Source organism: Camelina sativa, chromosome 1 (genome assembly GCF_030686135.1).
Source record: "Camelina sativa cultivar CO46 ecotype springtype chromosome 1, ASM3068613v1".
NCBI classification, from domain to species: Eukaryota; Viridiplantae; Streptophyta; class Magnoliopsida; order Brassicales; family Brassicaceae; genus Camelina; species Camelina sativa.
The window spans coordinates 21,897,313-21,914,629 of NC_141880.1; the positions used below are offsets into that span (position 1 = coordinate 21,897,313).

Sequence of the window (17,317 nt, forward strand, 5' to 3'; positions counted from 1 at the left end):
TAAAAATCAAAGATTTACAAAGAAATCTTTTAACTCATACTATACAAAAAACAAAAACCCCAGAGAACCATCTAAAAAAAGAATTATATGCTGGAACTGTAAAAGGCCAGGACATAAATCTACAGATTGTAAAATGAAAAAAAAAATCAATGAAATATTTCACGATCAACAAGACATTAAAGAAAAATTAGAAAAATTACTTCTTTCAGAAACTGAAAATTCAGAAGAACTCAGTAGCGACCCTTCTCTAGACATAATAGAAGATGAAAGTGACACATCCTCTCAAAATTCTGAAAATATCTCAGATGGCATATGCAATTGTAAAACAATAAACGTAATTACAAAAGACATTGACAAACAATTTTTAATAGATATTATAGGTAAAATAGATGATCAAGAAACAAAAAAAGAATATTTATTAAAATGAAAAGATTTAGTGCAACGAGAAAATCAATTATTAACTCCACAACCTTTTAGTCTTAACAAAATAATAGAAAAATATCCCTCTCCAACACTATTTAAACAAGTAACCACTGGTGAATTACAAATAGAAGTTAAAAATTTAAAAACACAAATAAAAGAATTACAACAAATAGTTCACCAACATCAACTTCATCAACTGCAAGTAGACGCTAGATTAGCCCTTATAGAACCAAAAGTCCATGAATCTCCACCCACAACAATGGACAAACCCTCCACAAGCAACCCTGAAAACCATAAACAAACAAAAGAAGAAGAAGAATATATCCAGATAATAAACAAAATAAACTATCAAAAATGGTATACAAAAATCACAATACACATAGGGTATGATTTTAAACTAGAAACAATAGCACTTCTAGATACAGGAGCTGACTATAATTGTATTAGAGAAGGAATAGTTCCTACAAAATTCTATGAAAAAACATATGAAAAACTTAGTGGTGCAAATGGAAGTAGTTTGAAGGTCAACTACAAATTACCTAAAGCAAAAATCTGTAACAAAAATTATTGTTTTAAAACTCAATTTATCCTTGTAAAAAACTTAAGCCAAGAAGTTATACTAGGAACACCATTTTTTACACAAATTTATCCGTTTAAAGTTACAGAACTAGGAATTACCACAAAAATTGTAGGAGAGAAAATAATGTTTGAATTTCTATCCCCAATGAAAACAAAAGAAATCTTAGCCTTACAAAATTCAACAATAGAAAAATCTATAAATTTAATAGACGGGAAACAAAAACATATACAATATTTACAACAAGAAATAAAATACCAACATATAGAACAACAACTAAGTGATCCACAAGTGACAAATAAAATAAAAACTTTAGAAGTTGAACTACTAAACTAAATATGTTCTGAACTCCCAAATGCCTTTTGGGAAAAAAAAAAACATATTGTTGAAATACCCTACGAAAAAGATTTTAACGAAAAAAATATTCCAACTAAAGCTAGACCTATTCAAATGAATCAAGAACTTTTAGAATATTGCAAAAAGGAAATACAAGAATTACTAGATAAGAACCTAATAAGAAAATCTAAATCTCCTTGGAGTTGTTCAGCATTTTATGTTAACAACCAAGCTGAAAAAGAAAGAGGAGTACCACGCTTAGTAATCAACTATAAACCCTTAAACAATGTAATACAATGGATAAGATACCCAATATCAAACAAAAGAGATCTATTAAAACGATTATATGACGCCTGTATATTCTCTAAATTTGACATGAAAAGTGGATTTTGGCAAATACAAATTGCCGAGAACGATAAATATAAAACAGCATTCACAGTGCCTTTTGGGCATTACGAATGGAATGTTATGCCTTTCGGTTTAAAAAACGCACCATCCGAATTTCAAAATATAATGAACGAAATATTTAACCCTTACTCCACCTTCTCTATTGTATACATAGATGATGTGTTAATATATTCAAAATCTATCGACCAACACTTTAAACATCTATACACCTTTTTGAACATTGTTAAAAAGCATGGACTAGTAGTATCCGCAAAAAAGATGCAAATATTTCAAACAAAAATACGTTTTTTAGGCCACAACATATATCAAGGTACTATAACACCTATATCTAGATCTATAGAATTTGCAAATAAATTTTCAGATGAAATAAAAGAAAAATCACAATTACAAAGATTTTTAGGTTGCCTAAACTACATATCTGATTTTCTACCTAATCTACGAAAAACTATACAACCATTGTTTCAAAGATTACAAAAGAACCCCATACCATGGTCAAGTCTGCATACTAGTCTAGTCCAGGATATCAAGAAAAAGGTTATAACACTACCATGTCTAGTCATCCCACACCCCAATGCATTCATGATAGTAGAGACAGATGCATCAGAAATAGGTTACGGGGGGATCCTTAAACAGAAAATGCCAGAGTCAACCCAGGAGTCTATAGTTCGTTTCCACTCAGGAGTTTGGCTTGGACCACAAAAGAATTACTCTACAGTTAAAAAAGAAGTTTTATCTATACTAAACTGTATTTCTAAATTTCAAGATGATTTAATAAACAAAAAGTTTTTACTACGTGTCGATTGCAAATCGGCCAAAGAGATTTTACAAAAGGATGTTAAAAACTTAGTTTCTAAACAAATATTTGCTAGATGGCAAGCTATTTTATCTGTTTTTGATTTTGATATACAATATATAAAAGGGGAAAATAATTCTTTACCTGATTTTCTAACAAGGGAGTATTTACAGGGAAAATCTCAGGATCACCAAAATGAGTGAAACACAAAAGAAACCAATGAGTGCATCAGACTATGTCAAGAATCAACCACATTTACAAGGAAAGCAATTAACCACTAGCAACCAATTCTCTGCCTTAGCGGAATTTCCTCTTATAATTAGTCAAATGCATTGGATTGTTACATATTTTGACCCTAGAAAGAGTAACATAGTTGTTTACTGCTTCAAATCAAAGTTTCTCTCTGTTTTAGCCTGTTTTCTCGGTTTAAGCCTATTTTGGGATAAAATGGGTTTAAGTGTTGTCTAAACACTCCAAATTCATCTCGAACTCTTACAATTAGTCAAATGCATTGGGTTGTCACACATTCTGTATTGATCTAGAGCTTGAGAACAAGACCGGCCGTACGCACGTCCGTACGAATGTCCGTACTAGCGTCCGTACGGCTTAGGCGTTTAGGCCATGGTTCGGTTTGATAGATAAGAAGAGAAGGCCTTGATCAATATTGAAGCCCATGGAAAGAAGGATCTAGAAGAGAGGATAGCAAAATATCTAGGAAGTCACATGTCTACCTTGGGAGCAAGTGGAAGCGAGTCGACCAAGGGAAGGAGATGTCACTTTCATCATTAAGTTCGATTGTACTATGAACTCTCTCCTTCCTTTTGTACGGCTACATAGTCAATGTCCCTCTATATATAGTTATGTAACAAACATATGAAATACACTAATTAAGTCTTTTTTCGATTCATCATTCTCTTTTCTTGTTTAGTCTCTCAACTCTACTTAGATCATTTCCGCAATTCTAACATTCTGACCTTAGAAACAGTAACAAAGCAATTTACTGCTTCGAATCAATGTTTTCTCGGTTTTAGCCTGTTTTGGGAAAAATGGGTAAAAGTGGTGTCTGAACACTCAAAATTCAACCCAAACTCTTATAATTAGTCAAATGTTGGGTTTAGACGGAAGCAAAGAGAACAATTTGAGAGAGATTGAGTGAACTATGTAGAGAGAAGTGAGAAAACATATGATTCCATTAGTATATTCATTACAATATCGGCTAAGAACTATAAATAGCAAGGAAAGAAACTAGGGCAACCCTCTATTACACTCGACAACTTGTTGATAGGGACATAAAGGAAGGAGTGGGTAGATCCCAAGGATGATAGTGACATGACTTGGTTTCCTTTAGGGAGGCGACCCGTGACCTTATCCTCCAACGGCTTTATTGTGTCTTCGAGATCCTTCTAATGGGCTTTGCTAAGTAGTCCAGCCTCGCCTCTTCTCAGTTCATTTGATATAGCTCGGCCTTATTGGTAAGTGTAAGGATGGGCGTACGGACGGTCGTACGGACACCTTCAAGTCTCGAGTGTCTTATTGATCAATACTCCCCCTCAAGCTTAGCCAAGTGGAATGGCTAAGCTTGGAACCAGCGAGAGACCACCTCGTTAAAAACCTTAACATGGAAAACCACATGGGACAAAACCATGTTAAGGAAAAGAGTGTGATCTCCACGGGTTAGAGGAGTTCATTCATGGATGTGTAGGGTCTACTAGTCCAAGTTTTCTGGAGATGTATTCGCAAATCTGTGGACTAGTAGCCTTTGTGAAGATGTCTGCCAATTGCTCTTGGCTTGGCGTGTAACATGGTAGGATCACCCCCTCTTCTATCTTCTCTCGTACCTTATGGCAATCTACCTCAATGTGCTTAGTTCTTTCATGAAATACCGAGTTGGTTGCTATGTGTATTGCAGCCTTGTTGTCACAATGCATGGTGATTGGTCCTTCAGTCTCTACTCCAAGGTCCTTGAGAAGACCTTTGAGCCATGTAAGCTCGTTGGTAAGCTTCTTCATGGCCCTATATTCTGACTCGGCGCTTGATTGAGACACAACCTTTTGTTTCTTCGACTTCCAAGTGACTAGGTTCCCTCCAATGAACGTGCAATACCCTGTGGTGGATCTCCGGTCTGTTGTATCACCTGCATAGTCGGCGTCACAATAGCCGACGAGTTCAGTGTCGTTGTTCTTCCCCATCCAGATGCCTTGGCCAGGACTTCCCTTGAGATAACAAAGAATTCGTTCGAGCGTTTGCCAATCAAACTTTGTTGGAGCCTTCATGTGTTGGCTGACTTGGTTTACTGCATAGCAAAGATCCGGTCTTGTGATCGTAAGGTAGATGAGCTTTCCCACAAGCCTAAGATATCTGCCCACATCCTCATATGGCTCAGCCAACTTGGTTACATTCTGCATCTCCCCCTTTCGCTTGACCTGGTAACCTTCTTCAAGGGGTGTAGGAGCCGGTTTGGTTCCCAGCTTGCCAGTTTCACGGAGAAGAACAAGGGCATACTTCCGTTGAGAGAGAAACAGCCCCTCTGGTGATCGAGAAATGTCAATGCCAAGGAAGTACTTGAGCTCTCCTAGATCCTTAATATCAAAGGTGGAGTGAAACAGAGCCTTAGTGGTAGAGATCCCATCGCGGTCATCGCCAGTGATGATTATGTCATCAACGTAGACAAGAACGACCACTCGACCATTCTTAGTCCGAAGAGTGAAGAGAGTGTGGTCGGCTTCAGAATGCTTGAAGCCATGCGTGCGAAGTCTGGAGCTAAGTTTCTGGTACCACGCCCTAGAGGACTGCTTCAAGCCGTAGATGGCCTTGCGGAGGCGAAGAACTTTGCCCGGAGCGACTGTAGCCTCTAAGCCCGGAGGAGGGTGCATGTAGACTTCTTCTTCGAGCTCCCCCTGAAGGAACACATTCTTGACGTCCATCTGCCATAAGTCCCATGACAGATTGGTGGCTAGTGAGAGAACAACACGAACCGTGTGAAGTTTGGCCACCGGTGCGAACGTGTCCGTATAATCGGTGCCATAGGTCTGGGTGAAGCCGCGGGCAACAAGACGAGCTTTGTACCAATCCACAGCACCATTACTTAGATACTTGATTGTGAACACCCATTTAGAGCTGACCGCTTTCTTTCCCTTGGGGATATCTGCCTCGTCCCAAGTATGATTGCGGATCATGGCCCCTGTCTCATCATCAACAGCATCTAACCATTCAGTGTGTTCTTTGGCCTCATCATAGGTTTGCGGGATAAACTGAGCATCGATCTTGGTGAGGAAGGCAGCATGTTCTTGAGGGAGCAGGTCAAGCGAACACACAACTTGAATCGGATGGGCCACGACCTGGTTGTTGTAATAAACCCGTTTTTCTTTCCAAGTGGACGGGTGAAACTTGAGCCGTTCACTTCGACGAGGGAGAACTATGCTTGATTCTTGTTGGAGTGTATCATTGTCAGCACTCGGGTGACCACGAGCCTCCGGGATTGATAAATCAAGAGGTTCATCAGTGGAGAGATCAAGCGGCTCCGAAGCATTTTCTTGATCTTCTTCTTGACTAGGCGGCTCGGAGGAGGTTGGTGTAGAGCCTTCAGTCAGTCCATGCTGAGTCTGATCAGGTTGGTCTTGGTCCGTGCGAGTAGATGGCATTGTGACACCAAGATGATTCAGTAGGAACCGTAGGTTGGTAGCTCGATCGGAGTTGGAATGAGATAGGTCCTTGAGGCTGTCCCAGTCCTTTGTCTCGTAGTATCCTTGTTGTTCAAGGAACTTCACGTCTCGGGAGATAAGTAAGCGGCCGGTGGTGGGATCATAGCACTTATACCCTTTTTGACTCGTCGAGTAGCCAATGAACATGCATTTGGTGCTTTTGGCGTCGAGCTTAGTCCTTTGTTCACCTGGTACCAAGACAAAACACACACACCCAAATACGCGTAAGTGATCCAATGAGGGTTTAATTTGATTCAATACCTCATATGGTGATTTATCTTGTAAGACTTTGGTGGGAGTCCTATTGATCAGGTAACAAGCTGTCATCACGGCGTCTCCCCAAAAGCGTTTGGTGACATTGGTTTGAAACATCATCGCCCTTGCCACCTCCATGAGATGCCGGTTCTTTCTCTCGGCCACGCCATTTTGCTGGGGCGTATAAGGGCAACTAGTTTGTTGTAGTATGCCATGTTTGGACAAGTGAGCTTTAAGTTTATGACTTGTGTACTTTCCTCCATTGTCCGATCTTAGTACCTTTATTTTAGCATTGAAATGATTAGTGACATAATTCTAAAAGTTAACAAATGCATCATAGACTCTATCTTTAGATGGTAACAAAGTAAGCCAAGTGTACTTTGATTTTTCATCAATGAAAGTCACAAAATACTTGTTATTATCTCTAGATAAGCAAGGTGAAGTCCAAACATCATAATGCACTAAATCAAAACAATGTTCATAAATAGTAGTTGACTTAGGAAAAATAGACTTGCAATGTTTACCAAGAATACAAGGTTCACAACTTGAATTATCAAAGGAAACATTAGGCAACATTAATTTAAAAGCTTTAGAGTGCGGATGGCCTAGTCTAGCATGCCAAACATCACTCGAAATACTACTAAGGTTCGATATAAGCGAAAACAAATTAGATGGACTTGATGAGGTTTTCTCTAGGACATATAGATCTCCCTTAGCATCTCCTCCTCCAAGAACCTTTCCAGTCTTAATATCCTGAAAATGCACAGTGTTAGGACCAAAGATAGTGTAGCAGTTTAAATCAGTTGTAGCTCTTTTAACCGATAAGAGGTTAGAGGTAAAAGTAGGCATAAAGAAAGCTTTTGAATCCTTATCAAATAGTCTCAAGTCTCCTACACCCTTAACTGGTATTCTATCCCCATTAGCAATAATAACATTACCCACAGCCGGTTTTATGTTGTGTATAAGACTAGGGTTACTTATCATGTGGTGAGAAGCACCCGAGTCAACAACAAGGGTTTTACTAGGCTGTGAAGCAAAGAAGGTGGTACCAGAATCTTTTAGCGCGGCAATGGATTTGATGAGAGCCTCCAGGTCAGACTTCCTCACAAGATCCCCAAACAAGGCTGCCATAGCCGTAGCCGCCGCACTGCCTTGGTTTGCTGCACCGGAACCTTGACCGCTTGGCCCTTCATGTGAGAGGTTTGCTTTGAACTTGGCCGGCTTGAGGTGAGGGTGAAGAATCCAGCACTTGTCCTTCATGTGTCCCTTCTTTTTGCAGTGTGCACACACCATGGCTCTCCGGTCGTCGTGTTTGTAGGCGCCCTTGTTTGCAGTTGCCAAGTCTTCCTTTCCACTAAAGAGACCAAGGGAACCTTGTTCCTTTTGCACTTGGGAACAAACGTCTTCAAGCGTAGGCAGCTTGTCTCCCCGGAGGATATGCTTGATTAAGTCATTAAACGTCGGGTTAAGGGTGAGTAGGAGGCCAAACACCTTGTCTTGCTCCTTTCTCTCGTTGAGGATGGCTGGATCAATTGTACTCGGTCGGAGCATCTCGAGCTCGGCCCATAGTGACCTAAACTTCCCAAAGTGCTTCGTGAACTCCAAATCTTCTTGATGAAGTCCATTGATTGCCTTCTTGACTTCAAACACTCGGGTTAGGTTGGTCACGTTCCCATAGACATTCGCTAGCGTCTCCCACAACTCCTTGGCCGTCTCGCAGTATGAATAGGCTTCAAGGATAGGTGCGTCTAGCGAGTTTTGGAGAATGGCAAGCACTGTCTGATCTTCTTGGAACCACTTAACTTCCTTCTCGAGATCAGCCTCCTTGTCTTCTTCCTTCTCTTCTTTACCATCTTCCTTAGTAGCTTTCTTGGGAAGCTGGTCCGTTTCAACATGGATCCACAGCCCCCGGCCACTAAGTGCGGTCTTTGTGGTTCTCTTCCACAACAAGTAATTTGCTCCTTTGAGCACTACCGGGGTTACAATGGGTTTGGTGTTATCCATTGTTACCGATTTGAAACGACAAAATAGAATAAACTAGGTAGAATATTGAAATGGAAGTAGTGTAAGGTGAATAAGAGAATAGAGAGAATAGCGAGTAGTATTTGGAGGGTTTAGGGGTATAAGGAAGAACATGACTAGATTTAGAGATTCAAGGATCAAAGGACTTGCTCTGATACCATGTTGGGTTTAGACGGAAGCAAAGAGAACAATTTGAGAGAGATTGAGTGAACTATGTAGAGAGAAGTGAGAAAACATATGATTCCATTAGTATATTCATTACAATGTCGGCTAAGAACTATAAATAGCAAGGAAAGAAACTAGGGCAACCCTCTATTACACTCGACAACTTGTTGATAGGGACATAAAGGAAGGAGTGGGTAGATCCCAAGGATGATAGTGACATGACTTGGTTTCCTTAAGGGAGGCGACCCGTGACCTTATCCTCCAACGGCTTTATTGTGTCTTCGAGATCCTTCTAATGGGCTTTGCTAAGTAGTCCAGCCTCGCCTCTTCTCATTTCATTTGATATAGCTCGGCCTTATTGGTAAGTGTACGGACGGGCGTACGGACGGCCGTACGGACACCTTCAAGTCTCGAGTGTCTTATTGATCAATATCAAATGCATTGGATTGATACATATTTTTACCCTACAAAGAGTAACATAGCTGTTTACTGCTTTAAATCAATGTTTCTCTCCGTTTTAGCCTATTTTTCTTGGTTTTAGCCTATTTTGGGTTAAGAGGGGTTTAAGTGTTGTGTAAACACTCCAAATTCATCCTGAACTCTTACAATTAGTCAATTGCATTGGTTTGTCACACATTCTGACCCTAGAAACAGTAACAAATCAATTTACTGTTACGAATCAATGTTTTCTCAGTTTTAGCCTGTTTTGGGAAAAATGGGTAAAAGTGGTGTCTAAACACTCCAAATTCAACACAAACTCTTATAATTAGTAAAATGCATTGTATTGTTACATATTGTGACCCTAGAAAGAGTGACATAGCTGTTTACTGCTTCGAATCTATGTTTTCTCTCCGTTTTAGCCTGTTTTCTCGGTTTTAACCTGTTTTGGGAGAAAACGGGTTTACGTGTTGTCTAAACACTCCAAATTTAACCCGAACTCTTATAATTAGTCAAATGCATTGTATTGATACATATTTTTACCCTAGAAAGGGTAACATAGCTGTTTATTGCTTCAAATCAATGTTTCTCTCGGTTTTAGCCTGTTTTCTCGGTTTAAGCCTATTTTGGGATAAAACGGGTTTAAGTGTTGTCTAAACACTCCAAATTCATCCCGAACTCTTACAATTAGTCAATTGCATTGGTTTGTCACACATTCTGACCCTAGAAACAGTAACAAAGCAATTTACTGCTTCGAATCAATGTTTTCTCGGTTTTAGCCTCTTTTGGGAAAAATGGGTAAATGTGGTGTCTAAACCCTCCAAATTCAACCCAAACTCTTATAATTAGTAAAATGCATTGTATTGTTACATATTGTGACCCTAGAAAGAGTGACATAGCTGTTTACTGCTTCGAATCTATGTTTTCCCTCGGTTTTAGCCTGTTTTCTTGGTTTTAGCCTGTTTGGGATAAAACGGGTTTAAGTGTTGTCTAAACACTCCAAGTTCAACCCGAACTCTTACAATTAGTCAAATGCATTGGATTATTACATATTTTGACCCTAGAAAGAGTAACATAGTTGTTTACTGCTTCAAATCAATGTTTCTCTCGGTTTTAGCCTGTTTTCTCGGTTTAAGCCTATTTTGGGAAAAAACGGGTTTAAGTGTTGTCTAAACACTCCAAATTCATCCCGAACTCTTACAATTACTCAAATGCATTGGGTTGTCACACACTCTGACCTTAGAAACGGTAACAAAGAAATTTACTGCTTCGAACCAATGTTTTCTCGGTTTTAGCCTGTTTTGGGCAAAAACTGGGTAAAAGTGGTGTCTAAACACTCCAAATACAACCCAAACTCTTATAATTAGTAAAATGCATTGTATTGTTACATATTTTGACCCTAGAAAGAGTAACATAGCTGTTTACTACTTCAAATCTATGTTTTCTCTCGGTTTTAGCCTGTTTTCTCGGTTTTATACTGTTTTGGATTAAAACGGGTTTAAGTGTTGTCTAAACACTCCAAATTCAACCCAAACTCTTATAATTAGTAAAATGCATTGTATTGTTACATATTTTGACCCTAGAAAGAGTAACAAAGCAATTTACTGCTTTGAATCTATGTTTTCTCTCGGTTTTAGCGTGTTTTCTCGGTTTTAGCATGTTTTGGGATAAAAAGGGTTCAAGTGTTGTCTAAACACTCCAAATTTAACCCGAACTCATATAATTAGTCAAATTCATTGGATTGTTACATATTTTGACCCTAGAAAGATTAACATAGCTGTTTATTGCTTCAAATCAATGTTTCTCTCGGTTTTAGCCTGTTTTCTCGGTTTAAGCCTATTTTGGGATAAAACGGGTTTAAGTGTTGTCTAAACACTCCAAATTCATCCCGAACTCTTACAATTAGTCAAATGCATTGGGTTGTCACATACTCTGACCTTAGAAACAGTAACAAAGAAATTTACTGCTTCCAACCAATGTTTTCTCGGTTTTAGCCTGTTTTGGGAAAAATGGGTCAAAGTGGTGTCTAAACACTCCAAATTCAACCCAAACTCTTATAATTAGTCAAATGCATTGGATTGTTACATATTTTTAACCTAGAAAGAGTAACATAGCTGTTTACTGCTTTAAATCAATGTTTCTCTCCGTTTTAGCCTGTTTTCTCGGTTTAAGCCTATTTTGGGATAAAAGGGGTTTAAGTCTTGTCTGAACACTCCAAATTCATCCCGAACTCTTACAATTAGTCAATTGCATTGGGTTGTCACACATTCTGACCCTAGAACAGTAACAAAGCAATTTACTGCTTCGAATCAATGTTTTCTCGGTTTTAGCCTCTTTTGGGAAAAATGGGTAAATGTGGTGTCTAAACACTCCAAATTCAACCCAAACTCTTATAATTAGTAAAATGCATTGTATTGTTACATATTGTGACCCTAGAAAGACTGACATAGTTGTTTACTGCTTCGAATCTATGTTTTCTCTCGGTTTTAGCCTGTTTTCTTGGTTTTAGCCTGTTTGGGATAAAACGGGTTTAAGTGTTGTCTAAACACTCCAAGTTCAACCCGAACTCTTACAATTAGTCAAATGCATTGGATTATTACATATTTTGACCCTAGAAAGAGTAACATAGTTGTTTACTGCTTCAAATCAATGTTTCTCTCGGTTTTAGCCTGTTTTCTCGGTTTAAGCCTATTTTGGGAAAAAACGGGTTTAAGTGTTGTCTAAACACTCCAAATTCATCCCGAACTCTTACAATTACTCAAATGCATTGGGTTGTCACACACTCTGACCTTAGAAACGGTAACAAAGAAATTTACTGCTTCGAACCAATGTTTTCTCGGTTTTAGCCTGTTTTGGGCAAAAAATGGGTAAAAGTGGTGTCAAAACACTCCAAATACAACCCAAACTCTTATAATTAGTAAAATGTATTGTATTGTTACATATTTTGACCCTAGAAAGAGTAACATAGCTGTTTACTGCTTCAAATCTATGTTTTCTCTCGGTTTTAGCCTGTTTTCTCGGTTTTATACTGTTTTGGATTAAAACGGGTTTAAGTGTTGTCTAAACACTCCAAATTCAACCCAAACTCTTATAATTAGTAAAACGCATTGTATTGTTACATATTTTGACCCTAGAAAGAGTAACAAAGCAATTTACTGCTTCGAATCTATGTTTTCTCTCGGTTTTAGCGTGTTTTCTCGGTTTTAGCATGTTTTGGGATAAAAAGGGTTCAAGTGTTGTCTAAACACTCCAAATTTAACCCGAACTCATATAATTAGTCAAATTCATTGGATTGTTACATATTTTGACCCTAGAAAGATTAACATAGCTGTTTATTGCTTCAAATCAATGTTTCTCTCGGTTTTAGCCTGTTTTCTCGGTTTAAGCCTATTTTGGGATAAAACGGGTTTAAGTGTTGTCTAAACACTCCAAATTCATCCCGAACTCTTACAATTAGTCAAATGCATTGGGTTGTCACATACTCTGACCTTAGAAACAGTAACAAAGAAATTTACTGCTTCCAACCAATGTTTTCTCGGTTTTAGCCTGTTTTGGGAAAAGTGGGTCAAAGTGGTGTCTAAACACTCCAAATTCAACCCAAACTCTTATAATTAGTCAAATGCATTGGATTGTTACATATTTTTACCCTAGAAAGAGTAACATAGCTGTTTACTGCTTTAAATCAATGTTTCTCTCCGTTTTAGCCTGTTTTCTAGGTTTAAGCCTATTTTGGGATAAAAGGGGTTTAAGTGTTGTCTAAACACTCCAAATTCATCCCGAACTCTTACAATTAGTCAATTGCATTGGGTTGTCACACATTCTGACCCTAGAAACAGTAACAAATCAACTTACAGCTTCGAATCAATGTTTTCTCGGTTTTAGCCTGTTTTGGCAAAAATGGGTAAAAGTGGTGTCTAAACACTCCAAATTCAACCCAAACTGTTATAATTAGTAAAATGCATTGTATTGTTACAAATTTTGACCCTAGAAAGAGTAACATATCTGTTTACTGCTTCGAATCTATGTTTTCTCTCTGTTTTAGCCAGTTTTGGGATAAAACGGGTTTAAGTGTTGTCTAAACACTCCAAATTCAACCCAAACTCTAATAATTAGTCAAATGCATTGGATTGTTACATATTTTGACCCTAGAAAGAGTAACATAGCTGTTTATTGCGTCAAATCAATGTTTCTCTCGGTTTTAGCCGGTTTCTCGGTTTAAGCCTATTTGGGGATAAAACGGGTTTAAGTGTTGTTTAAACACTCCAAATTCATCCCGAAATCTTACAATTAGTCAAATGCATTGGGTTGTCACACATCTGACCCTAGAAACACTAACAAATCAATTTACAGCTTCGAATCAATGTTTTCTCGGTTTTAGCCTGTTTTGGGTAAAAGTGGTGTCTAAACACTCCAAATTCAGCCCAAACTCTTATAATTAGTAAAATGCATTGTATTGTTACATATTTTAACCCTAGAAAGAATAACATAGCTGTTTACTGCTTCGAATCTATGTTTTCTCTCGGTTTTAGCCTATTTTCTCGGTTTTAGCCTGTTTTGGGATAAAACGGCTTTAAGTGTTGTCTAAAACTCCAAATTCAATGCAAACTCTTATAATTAGTCAAATGCATTGGATTGTTACATATTTTGACCCTAGAAAGAGTAACATAGTTGTTTACTGCTTCAAATCAATGTTTCTCTCGGTTTTAGCCTGTTTTCTCGGTTTAAGCCTATTTTGGGATAAAACGGGTTTAAGTGTTGTCTGAACACTCCAAATTCATCCCAAACTCTTACATTTAGTCAAATGCATTGGGTTGTCACACATTCTGTATTGATCTAGAGCTTGAGAACAAGACCGGCCGTACGCACGTCCGTACGAATGTCCGTACCAGCGTCTGTACGGCTTAGGCCTTTAGGCCATGGTTCGGTTTGATAAATAAGAAGAGAAGGCCTTGATCAATATTGAAGCCCATGGAAAGAAGGATCTAGAAGAGAGGAGAGCAAAATATCTAGGAAGTCACATGTCTACCTTGAGAGCAAGTGGAAGCGAGTCGACCAAGGGAAGGAGATGTCACTTTCATCATTAAGGCCGATTGTACTATGAACTCTCTCCTTCCTTTTGTATCACCAACGGCTACATAGTCAATGTCCCTCTATATATAGTTATGTAACAAACATATGAAATACACTAATTAAGTCTTTTTTCGATTCATCATTCTCTTTTCTTGTTTAGTCTCTCAACTCTACTTAGATCATTTCCGCAATTCTAACATTCTGACCTTAGAAACAGTAACAAAGCAATTTACTGCTTCAAATCAATGTTTTCTCGGTTTTAGCCTGTTTTGGGAAAAATGGGTAAAAGTGGTGTCTGAACACTCAAAATTCAACCCAAACTCTTATAATTAGTCAAATGCATTGGATTAATACATATGTTTACCCTAGAAAGAGTAACATAGCTGTTTACTGCTTTAAATCAATGTTTCTCTCCGTTTTAGCCTATTTTTCTCGGTTTTAGCCTATTTTGGGATAAGAGGGGTTTAAGTGTTGTCTAAACACTCCAAATTCATCCTGAACTCTTACAATTAGTCAATTGCATTGGGTTGTCACACATTCTGACCCTAGAAACAGTAACAAATCAAATTACTGTTTCGAATCAATGTTTTCTCAGTTTTAGCCTGTTTTGGGAAAAATGGGTAAAAGTGGTGTCTAAACACTCCAAATTCAACACAAACTCTTATAATTAGTAAAATGCATTGTATTGTTACATATTTTGACCCTAGAAAGAGTAACATAGCTATTTACTGCTTCGAATCTATGTTTTCTCTCGGTTTTAGCATGTTTTCTCGGTTTAAGCCTGTTTTGGGATAAAACGGGTTTAAGTATTGTCTAAAACTCCAAATTCAACCCAAACTCTTATAATTAGTCACATGCATTGGATTGTTACATATTTTTACCCTAGAAAGAGTAACATAGCTGTTTATTGCTTCAAATCAATGTTTCTCTCGGTTTTAGCCTGTTTTCTCGGTTTAAGCCTATTTTGGGATAAAACGGGTTTAAGTGTTGTCTAAACACTCCAAATTCATCCAGAACTCTTACAAGTAGACAAATGCATTGGGTTGTCACACATTCTAACCCTAGAAACAGTAACAAAGCAATTTACTGCTTTGAATCAATGTTTTCTCGGTTTTAGCCTGTTTTGGGAAAAATGGGTAAAACTGGTGTCTAAACACTCCAAATTCAACCCAAACTCTTATAATTAGTAAAATGCATTGTATTGTTACATATTTGACCCTAGAAAGAGTAACATATCTGTTTACTGCTTTGAATCTATGTTTTCTCTCGGTGTTAGCCTGTTTTCTCGGTTTTAGCCTGTTTTGGGATAAAACAGGTTTAAGTGTTGTCTAAACACTCCAAATTCAACTCGAACTCTTATAATTAGTCAAATGCATTGGATTGTTACATATATTGACCCTAGAAAGAGTAACATAGCTATTTATTGCTTCAAATCAATGTTTCTCTTGGTTTTAACCTGTTTTCTCGGCTTAAGCCTATTTTGGGATAAAACGGGTTTAAGTGTTGTCTAAACACTCCAAATTCATCCCGAACTCTTACAAGTAGTCAAATGCATTGGATTGTCACACACTCTGACCTTAGAAACGGTAACAAAGAAATTTACTGCTTCGAACCAATGTTTTCTCGGTTTTAGCCTGTTTTGGGCAAAAAATGGGTAAAAGTGGTGTCTAAACACTCCAAATTCAGTCCAAACTCTTATAATTAGTCAAATGCAATGTATTGTTACATATTTTGACCCTATAAAGAGTAACATAGTTATTTACTGCTTCGAATCTATGTTTTCTCTCGGTTTTAGCCTGTTTTGGGATAAAATGCATTTTATTGTTACATATTTTGACCCTAGAAAAAGTAACATCTCTGTTTACTGCTTCAAATCTATGTTTTCACTCGGTTTTAGCCTGTTTTGGGATAAAACGGGTTTAAGTGTTTTCTAAAACTCCAAATTCAACCCAAACTCTTATAACTAGTCAAATGCATTGGATTGTTACATTTTTTTACCCTAGAAAGAGAACCATAGCTGTTTACTGCTTTAAATTAATGTTTCTCTCCGTTTTTGCCTGTTTTCTTGGTTTAAGCTTATTTTGGGATAAAACGAGTTTAAGTGTTGTCTAAACACTCCAAATTCATCCCGAACTCTTACAATTAGTCAATTGCATTGGGTTGTCACACATTCTGACCCTAGAAACAGTAACAAATCAATTTACTGCTTCGAATCAATGTTTTCTCGGTTTTACCCTCTTTTGGGAAAAATGGGTAAATGTGGTGTCTAAACACTCCAAATTCAACCCAAACTCTTAAAATTAGTAAAATGCATCGTACTGTTACATCTTTTGACCCTAGAAAGAGTAACATAGCTATTTACTACTTCGAATCTATGTTTTCTCTCGGTTTTAGCCTTTTTTCTTGGTTTTAGCCTGTTTTAGGATAAAACGGGTTTAAGTGTTGTCTAACACTCCAAATTCAAGCCGAACTCTTATAATTAGTCAAATGCATTGGATTGTTACATATTTTTGCCCTAGAAAGAGTAACATAGCTTTTTATTGCTTCAAATACATGTATGTCTCCGTTTTAGCCTGTTTTCTCGGTTTAAGCTTATTCTGGGATAAAATAGGTTTAAGTGTTGTCTGAACACTCCATATTCATCCCGAACTCTTACAATTAGTCAATTGCATTGGGTTGTCACACATTCTGAACCTAGAAACAGTAACAAAGCAATTTACTTCTTCGAATCAACGTTTTCTCAGTTTTAGCCTGTTTTGGGAAAAATGGGTAAAAATGGTGTCTAAACACTCCAAATTCAGCCCAAACTCTTATAATTAGTAAAATGCATTGTACTGTTACATATTTTGACACTAGAAAGAGTAACATAGCTGTTTACTCCTTCGAATCTATGTTTTCTCTCGGTTTTAGCCTGCTTTCTCGGTTTTAGCCTGTTTTGGGATAAAACGGGTTTAAGTGTTGTCTAAAACTCCAAATTCAACCCAAACTCTTATAATTAGTCAAATGCATTGGATTATTACATATCTTTACCCTAGAAAGAGTAACATAGCTCTTTACTGTTTTGAATCAATGTTTGTCTCCTTTTTAGCCTGTTTTCTCGGTTTAAGCCTATTATAGGATATAACGGGT

At 37.7% G+C, this 17,317-nt stretch overlaps 1 protein-coding gene across 1 annotated transcript in view; it reads right to left on the minus strand.

Annotated features, from left to right (window-relative positions):
* Positions 1 to 615: 615 nt before the first annotated feature.
* LOC147950184 (uncharacterized) overlaps positions 616 to 17,317 on the minus strand; it is a 32,401-nt gene continuing 15,699 nt past the window's right edge. The window contains exons 2-5 of the mRNA XM_087512403.1: positions 7,471 to 8,431; positions 5,513 to 6,282; positions 4,672 to 5,428; positions 616 to 707 (exon numbers count right to left, since the gene is read on the minus strand). Coding sequence (XP_087368529.1) covers positions 616 to 707; positions 4,672 to 5,428; positions 5,513 to 6,282; positions 7,471 to 8,431 — 2,580 coding nt within the window. The remainder of the gene's footprint in view (positions 708 to 4,671; positions 5,429 to 5,512; positions 6,283 to 7,470; positions 8,432 to 17,317) is intronic.